Here is a 12,500-nt window from a genome sequence, read left to right on the forward strand (position 1 = left end):
CAAAACAAAACAAAAAAAAAAAAGAAAAAAGAAAAAAACAAAAACACTACAACCCCCCCCCCCCCAAAATAACCCCTCAAACCCCCCCCCCCCCCAAAACCCCCCAAAAAACTCGGGAGGCCTTCCGAAAGCTCCTACACCCCCCCCCCCCCCCCCCAGTATAATGTTCTAGTAGGGGTTTGGTAGGGGGAAACTTTCAAATTATTCCCCCCCCCTCCCAAACCCCCTACTAAAACATTATAAAAAAAGTTTCCCCCTCCCAAACCCCCGACTAGAACATTTATACTTGGGATGTAGGAACTTTCGGAAGGCCTCCCAAAAACCAAACAAAGACTTAACAAAACATAACAAAAACACCCCCCTAAAAAAAACACCTCACACAAACAAAAGCAAAAACAAACACAAATACACTCAAAATAGACGTGAACACACACACACACACACACACACACACACACACACACACACACACACACGCACATATATATATAGGCAACCGAACCCACTTATGGGCCTAGTTTAACATTGTTTTAATGGACAATCTTTTGTGTCATTTCCATTACAAGAGCAATGTAGGCCATTATGAATTGGGTTATCAGACCTGTAAATAAGTGCAAAATGCATTGTAAAGTGCATTGATGTAAAAGCAATCGAGGATGACATTTCATTATAATTTCAACAATCATAGGCACCCCATAAAACTATGTAACCTTTATAATAACGTTTATAATAACCTTTATAAAATAGTCTGTTGGAGTTGGAGAGTATTTTGAGAGAACTAATCTTTATTTCCCTCTCAGTCAGTGGTAAGAACAAAAACAAAGAGCTGAATGACGTCATCGTCTCCCTTCATTCTATGGGGACCAATCATAGATAAGGGACCAATCCACCTCCATCTATAATATGTCAATGTATTATAAATGGATGTAACCATGGCCTACTTGATTACTATAGTTACGTCATGGATGTAACCAATCAGTCTGAAAAAGGGCCATGCGGAACGTAGGCTAACTATAATCTTTTTTGGTTGATAAAAAAGAAAAAAAAGAAGGAATGCCTTTGGTGACGGACAACAGCACGATATCAAGTGTTGCACAATGGAAACCTCTGTTAGGTAATATTTCTATTTTACAATTTTTGCGACACATTAGGCCCCCATTCCACTTTGGTTTAAAATTGTTGCTGAGTTTTTGTGACATGTTCTTTTGGTTTGTTAAGTTAATATTTAAAAGCACGAATTTTTTAACCTCACTGTGTAACCTAACATTGCTGCCAAACTGATTGGAAAGACAAATCCAAAAGTAGTTGAGGACAAGTGCCAAATGCTCCTTTAAAAAATACAACAAAATTAAAAAAAAAAAAAGAAAAAAAAAAAAAGAAAAAGAAAAAAGAAACAAACCAAAAACAAAGCAAAACAAACAAAACAAAAAACAAAACAAAAACAAAAATCAAACGAACAACAAAACAACCCCCCCCCCCCTCCCAAAAGCGCAATTTATCATTATTATCAAGTAGTCCTTTATAGTCCTTCAAAGACATTAGGCCCATATAGTTGAAGTAATCCTGATTTCTATAATATTAAATGTATAATAATAATAGCATTTACTTGGTATTTTTGGATAAGACACTTGTGTCTATCACAAAGTACTTCCTTCTAAATCTAACAGATCCAGCTTCCCAATCATTGTAGGTAGGGTGGACAGGAGGGACCTAATAAAAATCTCGTCTCCTTCCAGGATCAATGGCGGTCCCTTTGCACGAGAAGCGAGTGGCCTACCAACTGGGCTATTTGGAACCCATCATTTATTTATAAGTTTCTCTTAAATAATAGCTAACATGTTAATGGCTATTCAAATGTGACCCTTCGCCTCAACATGGTATTAAGTCGGGATTGTTAAGATGTTGAAAATTGAATTTATAGCAAGAAATATCAGACTTATGTTGAGTTTGTTTATTTTATTGAGGAGAATTGATACCATATTATAGGGTGCTAACGCCAACAATTTACATTTTTGACCATTTTAACAATTAATTCGGCTTTTAAGCATATGGTTCATCCCGACATAATACCGTTTTGAGACGCTGGGTCACAAATGCCTTTTTTACCTTTATTTTTTAATGTCTTTAATTGACAAAGAACCAGAAAAGCGGATCCCAAGATGAATCCCGGAGGGCAAATTCAAGATCTCATAGCAAGAGTTTCCTTCCTGGAACAGAGGGAGAAAAAGGCAAATGAGGAAATGATGGGTATAGTCAGAGATAACATCCACTTGAAGATGGTTTGTTAACAAACAAAATTTCTCTCTCTCTCTCTCTCTCTCTCTCTCTCTCTCTCTGTCTCTGTCTCTCTCTCTCTCTCTCTCTCTCTCTCTCTCTCTCTCTCTCTCTCTCTCTCTCTCTCTCTCTCTCTTATATATATATATATATATATATATATATATATATATATATATATGCATGGCTATGTGGTCTAGTGGTATGACACTCGCTTCCAGGTTGGAAGGTCCTGGGATTGAGCCTCGCTCGGCGCATAGTTGACTCCTTGGAGAAGACTCTTTACTCACATTCTCTCACCATATTCAGGTGTAAAATGAGTACCTGGCCGTTAACAGCGTTGTCTCTGTCTGAAAAATATTGTAATATCGCCTAACAGGCGTCATCTCCCGTTTTACGTGTTAAATGTTGCTGTTGGCCAGGGACCCCTTGTAAAGCGCTTTGAGCATGTTTAGTGCATATTGCGTTATATAAAAGCTCAATTTATTATTATTATTATTATTATTTAATCTCTCTCTCTCTCCCTCTCTCTCTCTCTCTCTCTCTCTCTCTCTCTCTCTCTCTCTCTCTCTCTCTCTCTGTGTGTGTGTGTGTGTATGGAAGTATTTATCATAGAGCTGATTATGGGTGGCGGTGAGTTCAGTCCATGGTGATTATGAGTCATTATTATTGTTAGCATTGTAATTGTATATTTATGCATGGAGATAACTTTTTATTGATTGAATGTTTTATTTGATTCTTATAAATATATTTCTTTACCTTTAATTTATTTTTATTACTGTATTAACATAACACAACATAATATGGTATAGGGCAAAATAGGATAATATCCCTTGAATGCCCTTAATATTAATAGTAATGCTATAAATCTATTGATTAAAGATTACTTTAATGATACACGTGGTAAAGATAGTATTTTAACTTAAATGTACTCATGTATATGTGATGTACAAACATATATCTTTAACTGTGACATGCAAAACACACACACACACACACACACACACACACACACACACACACACACGCATATAGAAGATAACCATAATACTGTATTATCCTTATTAATGTTGCTCACTTTCTCTCTCTATTTTTCTGTTCATAGGAAATGGACGAGCTAAGAGTAAAATTTGATTCTTCGGGAAAAAGTGGCGGAATTAAAGTGGACTCATCCTCTACTATAGAATCCTTAAAGTCAGACGTCAAAATCCTCAAAGACAATGTAAGCCCTTTACTTCCTCTCCTCACTCTCTATCTCCATTTCTTCCATTAATTTACTTGTATAGAGTGAAAAATCCACGAATTCATGGTCTAAAGCCGTTTACAATCAAATTGGGGTTCCCAGAGGTAAACATTAAAAAATGACAAAATTCGATAGTTGTTAGGCATTTGTCTGGATTATATTTTTGTAAATGTCATGCTTTCACCTTTTTTAACTGGAAGCAGATAGCAAGACTTACTGTGTATTATATATACCCCTAGATATATCTGTTTTCCAACTTGCTTTAAAAAAAAATAATTTCTGTCTTTGTCTTGAAATGAGATTTCTTGGTTTTGTCCTGGTCCTCGCCGGATGCCCTGGCTGAGAGGGAAACAGTCTGTATAGATAGTTTTGGGAGATGATATTTTTTTCCTTGTAAATCATCTCTGTTATTCACTGTATTATTTTTTCTTTATATTATATATGATTTGTAAAACATTTGAGTGTATTCGTCTTAGTGGGGACCTGTGCTTGTGTCTGGATGAGACTTTTAGTGATCTCAAACTAAGTACTTTGATAGGTGCTCTTGGAATCTACACCTGTTTCTTATTTGAACCAATTCCCCTTTGTCTTACCTTTACTTGGGTGCTTTAATTGTAGTTCTAGAACTTTTCACTATCCCATTTTGTTCCTTTTTACCGGTGCTGATATAACTTAAATGTGTTGCAAGCGCTGTAAAACCCTTAAAAACAAACAAACAACATTTGATGGGATTGTTATCAACATATAAAAATAATGTATTTCAAGGAAGGACCTTCAATGTTTTCAAATGAATTTGTCAACCTGCATGATGGGAAATAAAAAAAACAAACAAATTCCCCCAATAAAACAAAAGCGTGAGCATTTGTACAGTGCATGCAATATCCTCAAAACGTTCTCAAAGCACTTTACAAATGGGCCAAAGCCAATAGTAATACTTGACATGTGAAACGAGACTTGATGCCTGCTTGATGATATTACAATTTAAAAAAAGAGACAACACTGTTAATTCCCAGATGCTCACCTTACACCCGAATACGATGAGAGAGCGGGACTTAGAACCTGGACCTCTTGGTCCAAAGGCAAATATCATGCCAAAAAACCATATATATATATATATATATATATATATATATATATATATATATATATATATATATATATATATATATATAATATGTAATATGTAAATAAGTTCACTCACATATTTTTTGCCGAAACAATTGTTCCGTCAAAAAATACGTGAGTGAACTTATTTTTATTATATATGCTCTAACCAACATTATCGAGCACTCTCGTACCTACAAGTACCCACCAATACTCATAAATATATATATATATATATATATATATATATATATATATATATATATATATATATATATATATATATATATATATATATATATATATATATATATATATATAATATATATATATATATATATATATATATATATATATATATATATATATATATATATATATATATATATATATATATATATATATATATATATACTCATAAACATTAATGAAAAATAAAATCCAGACCAGTTTAGAAAAAATCAAATTTGTATCCTCATGTTCATTGGCGACATTTGTAAATCGTAACCGAAGAATGTACTCAAGAATTTTGCAAATTTTGCCCATCGTCTCAAATCGGTGTTGTGTCAGGGTTAACCAGGTGTCAAAAAGTTAGATTGACAAGAAATTTGAGATTTTAATTTTAGTGCTTTGAGAAAGTATATCTATTTAATAAAACAAGTAACCTTATACCAAGTTTAATTTCATTTCACGAAATATTTATTTTCCAGCCTTGAAAGTACTCTGACATAATAGGCCTACTGTTTTTAGATTACAGATCTTAAGTTAATTGAAAATCTTTTATTGGTTTAGAAATTTTGTCGGTTATACCAAAGTTGTTAAAAAATCACAATATTAAAAGTTTTCAATTTTGCTTTTTGTTTTTAGCAATGATGTGTTACTAATGTAGGAAGTTGCCCCGTCTTGTTACAAAAAAAATCTTCTTCTTTTTCTTCCTTTTAACTCTGTCACTTCAAATTTTGAAGATTCCACAGACCACAGTATTTTTCTTTCATTGGAGATGTGAGACTATTCCACTGTCTTATTGTCGATGGTATGGACGACTACAAATGTGCATCCACTCTAGAGTGGGAAACCATAAACTTGGATGATTTCCTCTCATTTGGTTGAATATCACCGAAGGGGTAATTTAAATTGATCGTTCAGGCCTTTGCAAAATATTGTTACTTTGTCACGCTTTCTTCTTTGTTGTAGTGGTTCGAGATTTAAATCAGTTTCATGGTTTTTTTATCTTTGTTATTTTGATTTATAAATTTCACTGTTCTGTTTTGTATTTGTTCGATTTCTTGGATTTCTGATTTGTGGTGAGGGTGATTGAGATAAAGTCTGGAATAAGTTTTTTTCTGACAATGTTACACAATTTTCAGTTTGGAGCAGAAAACACATTCTATTTATTTTTAATGGTGAATGCCTCCAATCAGTTCTGACGAATCTAGTGGACTACAGAATTTGGTCAGTGGTGTCCAACATGGTTAATAAGGGTTGTACAACGTTTTACGCAGAAGCAGAATTAAAAGAGTCCATTCAAAATGCATGAGATCAAATCATCATTTAAGAAATTAGAATATATATATATAGTGGCCGAGTGGTTAAGGCATTGCACTGTGACACGGAAGGTCTTGGGTTCGAGCCCCGCTTCAGGCACTTTCATTTTTTTCCTTGAGCAAGATTATTAACTCCCAATTTGCTCACTTGGATGATTCCTGTTGACATCAGACATCTTGTTTGATAAGTTATCTATATTCTTTCATGGAATGCCTAGGCGACGATATCTAATGATGTTGTGGCGGAAGGGCATAATGTTTTAAAAACTTTATATATATATATATATATATATATATATATATAATATATATATATATATATATATATATATATATATATATATATATATATTGCAGATAAAAATATATAGAAAACTGTATACCATTTTCCTATTTCATTCATTTTAGGTGAATGAACTGAAAAAAAAGAATAACCGCCTGGAAAAGATGGTAAAAATGCAAGATCAGGTGAGATGTGTGCTTTGCGGACTTGTGGTAAAACAATTGCTTTTGGACCTGTAAGTCCCTGATTCGAGTCCACTGTGTTGGCAACAGTGCAAAGTTGAGTCCTTTGAAAAGTTCTTTGCCAACATTTTTTTATGTATAATATATTACTTACTTACTTACTTACTTACTTACTTATCCGAACCAGCGACCACCTGAGCTCTAGCCATGACGTAGAAGTTCGACATCTTTTGTAATTGTTCCAGGTGACTATAAAGTGTGTTACTGATGCTTGGATTTTGGTGGGAGGTATGTGCATCTGAGGTCTTCAAGAGGTTGACATTCAAGCAAGTGGTGTGTTACTGTTTCATTGGGATATATAATATATAAATTTTTATTGTTTTATTTTCAGTAACATTTACATGATGTGCATGATATATTCGTGACAAAGATATTCTACAAATGTTCCTCAAAATTCATTTATCCCACTTACATTCTTGACATGAATTGCTCTTATTGCAGAACAAACAAACAAACAAAAATAATAGAAAATTCTAACAATAATAGATCAGGCAAAAAGTACTTCAGGTTTCATTGTCAAATCGAATGACACATTGACTAAAAGAAGTGATCCGTTATATTGTGTGGATCTGCCTTGATCCACCGACTTATGTTTGCTCTCGGTGAAGCCACGTCACAAAATAAATTTGCTCAGTCCCACACTTCACTTTGCATCACCTGCAGGGTGGTATTGGCCATATATGATATGATATGATATGATATGATATGATATGATATGATATGATATTATGCTATATGATACAATGTGATGTGAATAATGATAATATATTTTGAATCATCATCTTCACCATCATCATCATGATCTTCATCACATTATAATAGTAGTAGTAGTCGCAGCAGCAGGAAAAAAATCTCAACTTCACTCAAGATGAATCCAGTTATGCGTGAGCTATTGGGACTCCCTCATTACATAAATCATTTATCATTTATTTGTTGGTTTATTTATTTATTTATTTATTTATTTATTTATTTATTTATGTCATCAGTCAGTGGCTCTGTCTGAGATGCAGCAAAAGTTTAAGCAACTGGACAGCATGACAAAAGTTCTGAATAGAGCGATGGTCCAAACCCATCAAAAGTCGACTAGTTCTGCAACAGGAAATGAAGGGCTTAGTGGGAAATATGATGACATTCTTGAGAGAGTTCGGTCGTTGAATAGAAAAGTAAGTGGATAAATAGTGACATACCCAACAATAATAAAAAAAAAAGTAGCCCTTCAGAGCCATTGGGCCCATTGAGTCGGAGTTTATCTTGGTTTCTATAGCGTGAAACCAACAATCGCAATTGCTTGCTATCCTTTGGATAGGAAGCTAGTCTATCGCAAAGTACTTTCCGCAAAATCTAACAGACTCAACTACCCATTTACTGTTGGGTGGACAGAGGGGATCAGAAAAAATCTCGACTGCACCTGGGATCGATCTTGGTCCCTTTGTGTGTGGAGCGAGTGCTCTAGCAACTGAGTGTTCAGTTGGGACCCCCATACACATACATACATGCTTACTTACACAATGACACTCTGATTTCCATTCGTCACGTCAGACTCTAAAGCTTCATCTGTTTTTTTCACCTAATTTTGATGTATTTCTGCAGGGAATGTTTTCCATCCATCTCAACAGGTCTTTAATGACGTCAGCTGGGTATTTTCATTTAGTAATTGTTTTAATTCATAAACAAACAACAATCCACAACTGTCAACACGCTGGAATAATAATAATATTAATAATAATAATAATAATAATAATAATAATAATAATAATAATATAATAATAATAATAATAATAATAATAATAGTAATAATAATAATAACAATAATAATAATAACAATAATAATAATAATAATAATAATAACAATAATAATAATAATAATAATAATAATCATAATAATAATAATAATCATAATAATAATAATAATAATAATAATAATAATACACATTTATACAGCGCTGATTCTCGTGTAAAACACAAGCTCTGGGCACTTTACAATATGAATTATCAATTTTAAGTGAAAAAAAAAATAATAAAATAAAATAATTCATAGCCAAATCAAGGATTCATAGAGTCAATAAAAACTCTCATAGCACAGCTCTCATACCACCGACCCCTAGACATACTAACAGGTTCATCATCATCATCATTGCCTTTTTCACCCTGGGTCAGGGTATAGGCCACAAACAAACAGTTTCCATCCTTCTCTATCCTGGGCTAACTTTTTTTTTTTATCTCATTCCATGTCTTATCACTTCTCTGTATATCAGCTTCTTTAATTCTTCTCCATGTTCCTTTCGGCTTTGTCTGTTGTCCTTCATAAATTCTGTCATTTCAGAAGCTCTTCAGGCGCCCAAGCAAAAAAAAGGATTTGGTTTGTCCGTCTGCGTTTCTGTAACGGTTTGAGTTTTACGGAAAGGGGTGTTAACCCTTCGCCAACCCCCAAACTGGAGGGCCAGGTGACTCAAAGATGGGGGAATCACGCACCATTTGTCGCCTTTTACGACACTAACAGGTTGAACACACCATATCATAGGGTAATAGAGATTCAATCTACGAACCACAATGGAATGGAACAATCTGCTAGACTAAACGATATGGAGACAGCACCATGTCATGAACAACTCCTGGTGGTTTTGAGTGTATTCAATATGGCGCAGAGCTTGTCACCAGCATGATAGCGTTGGCTGCCCTTATCATGAAGAAGAAAAAGAAGAAGAAGAAGAAAAAGAAGAAGAAGAAGAAAAAGAAGAAGAAGAAGAAGAAGAAGAAGAAGAAGAAGAAGAAGAAGAAGAAGAAGAAGAAGAAGAAGAAGAAGAACAATAATAAGTGGTAACCAATCATCTCAAAAAAGATATTATGTTGAAGCGAATGTGATGCTTAATATTTAATGTTATGCTTAACCTATAAGCACTGAGTTAAGATAAACATCTTTTATGGAGATTCTGTCTCTGTCTTGTGCCTTTTCTCTGAAGTTTTGATAGCTCTGCCAGTGATCTTTGCTTCTTAAACTAAAAAAAACTCTGTCATTTCCTAATTCTTATCATAATTACGTACTTTAAAATCAATTACCTTTATCTAGTTCATTCCGACGTAATACCAGATTGACATGATTGGTCACATATGTGGCCTTATGTCACAAAACAATATTATGTCGGATTTGAATCAGACCCTTGAAAGGGAGTTTAGAATTGAGATGATAAGAAAAACGAACTTTGACCATTTGGAAATATAAAAGAAATTGTATATATTATTAACATTCATAATGAAGAGATATCAACTCCAAATTTCGTATTTGTAGATATAGATTACATTTCGACAGTCGGCGGATCAAACTTCTGAAGTCCCGATTTTCATGAATGACGGATCAAAACTCTGAAGTCCCGATTTTCATGAATGACGGATCAAAACTCTGAAGTCCCGATTTTCATGAATGACGGATCAAAACTCTGAAGTCCCGATTTTCATGAATGACGGATCAAAACTCTGAAGTCCCGATTTTCATGAATGACGGATCAAAACTCTGAAGTCCCGATTTTCATGAATGACGGATCAAAACTCTGAAGTCCCGATTTTCATGAATGACGGATCAAAACTCTGAAGTCCCGATTTTCATGAATGACGGATCAAAACTCTGAAGTCCCGATTTTCATGAATGACGGATCAAAACTCTGAAGTCCCGATTTTCATGAATGACGGATCAAAACTCTGAAGTCCCGATTTTCATGAATGACGGATCAAAACTCTGAAGTCTACTTACGAGCTTTGAGCACCATGTTTTATTTCGTTTTGGGCAGACCAGACAAGGTCTGATCCATCCAAAATTAAATAAAACACATAAAACAAAGCTCGTATGTAGACTTCAAAGTTTTGATCTGACAATCGTGAAACTTGGGACTTCAGAAGTTTGATCTGCTGACCATCGATTTTCAACGCCTAGGTTGTCTGACATAATATAGTCTTGAGACAAAGGGTCATAAGTAGGGGCCACCGTCTCAATAAAAATCGGGACTTCAGAGGTTTCATCTGCTGACCATCGATTTTCAACGCCTAGGTTGTCTGACTTGTTTTATAGACTATTCGAAAGCTTTTGATTGTGTTAATCATGAGAAACTATGGGAAACTCTCCTGGAGATGAACTTTGATCCTAGAATTAGAAACCTGATAAGATCCCTCTATGAGAACCAACAATCAGCGGTACAACTAGAAAGCGGAACAACAGAATGGTTCAAAGTTACAAAAGGAGTAAGACAGGGATGTATTCTATCACCCCATTTGTTCAGCATTTACACTGAAGGTATAATGCGAGATGTGGAAAACGATGTCAGGAGAAGTAATTACAACGAACCTAAAATGCAAGGTCTACCCATAAAAGATCTGAGGTACGCAGACGACACTGCACTATTGTCCACAACACCGGGGGGACTAGAGAATCTAATAACATCTGTAAAGGAACATAGCGAGACCAAAGGCCTTAAGCTGAATATAAAGAAGACCAAAATCATGAATACTGACAAATGCAAAACAGATGCCATCATAAAAATCAATGGAGAAGAAATAGAAAGAGTAAAGAATTTTGAATATCTTGGAGCCAGGATTGAGTACAACGGGAAATCGGCCCCAGAGATCAGGAGGAGACTAGCAATGGCAAGATCAAAGCTAGAAAAGATGAATAATATCTGGAAAGGGCAGTGCATTCAAACAAAAATCAAAATCCTCAAAAGTGTTGTTTTCCCAACTGCAACATATGGATGCGAAGCATGGACTATCAGCAAAGCAGAGAGCACAAAGATCACAGCTTTTGAAATGGCATGCTACAGAAAAATACTCAGAATATCATGGACTGAAAAACAAACAAACAAAGAAGTCCTGAGAAGGATCGGAATAAAATCACCAATTCTTCTTCAAACTGTAAAGAAATTGAAACTAAACTATTTTGGCCACACGACTCGCCACGAATCATTAGAAAAGCACATTCTGCAGACAAGGGTAGACGGCAAGAGAGGAAGAGGTAGACCAACAAGAACCTGGGAACAAGATATATGTGAATGGCTGGGAATGACAGCAACTCAAGCAAGTAGACTGGCGGAAAACCGTAATCTGTTTCGCAAGAAAGTTCGGGAAGCAACGTCCTACGCAGGATCAGCTGACTAGATGATGAGGTTGTCTGACATAATACAGTCTTGAGACAAAGGGTCACAAGTAGGGGCCACCGTCTCAATACAATTTATGTCGGGTTTCTTTTAGGTTTAAATTTTATCATTTCATTTGTAACATAAATAAATAAAGTTTTCTAGATTTATTTAAGCATAACATTTTTAAGATGCCTTGTTTTCCCTGAAATAATATGGAATTTAAATGATGCTCCCACGTATGCATTTTGAAATTGGGGTATCTTTTAGGTTTAAATTTTATCATTTTCTTCGAAGCATTATGCAAAATTGGTAGGAATGAATACAATTTCTCAATTTATTAAAGAACCAGTTTTTGTAATTCTATCTGTTTTTACATTAAATTAAATTAATTTTTTTGTTTACCCGGGAATAAAACATAATTTAGACGATGATTGAATATTAGAATCTGGGTATATTTTTGGCAAAAATTTTATCTTTTTAATCTAAAGATTAGGCAAAATCGAGAGGAATCAGTGAGATTTCTCAATTTATTTAAGAACCAGTTTTGTAAATTAAATTTTTAAAAACATTTTTTAAACCCAGAATTTAGACGATGGTCCAATATTTGAATTTTAAAATCTTTCAGGATTAAATTTTATAATTTTCTTCGAACATTTTGCAAAATTGAGAGGAATGAATAAAATTTCTCTA

The 12,500-nt window shown here is 34.3% G+C and overlaps 1 protein-coding gene across 2 annotated transcripts in view; it reads left to right on the forward strand.

Annotated features, from left to right (window-relative positions):
• Positions 1 to 12,500, forward strand: part of LOC144974385 (uncharacterized) — a 19,996-nt gene that overhangs the window by 2,184 nt on the left and 5,312 nt on the right. For both annotated transcript variants that reach the window (XM_078917224.1, XM_078917223.1), the window contains exons 2-5: positions 2,138 to 2,279; positions 3,380 to 3,496; positions 6,574 to 6,633; positions 7,677 to 7,853. In XM_078917224.1, coding sequence (XP_078773350.1) covers positions 2,160 to 2,279; positions 3,380 to 3,496; positions 6,574 to 6,633; positions 7,677 to 7,853 — 474 coding nt within the window. In that variant the 5' untranslated portion in view covers positions 2,138 to 2,159. The remainder of the gene's footprint in view (positions 1 to 2,137; positions 2,280 to 3,379; positions 3,497 to 6,573; positions 6,634 to 7,676; positions 7,854 to 12,500) is intronic.

This window comes from Berghia stephanieae, chromosome 6, assembly GCF_034508935.2.
Source record: "Berghia stephanieae isolate SIO BIC M18660-M18661 chromosome 6, UCSD_Bste_1.3, whole genome shotgun sequence".
Classification (NCBI taxonomy): Eukaryota; Metazoa; Mollusca; class Gastropoda; order Nudibranchia; family Aeolidiidae; genus Berghia; species Berghia stephanieae.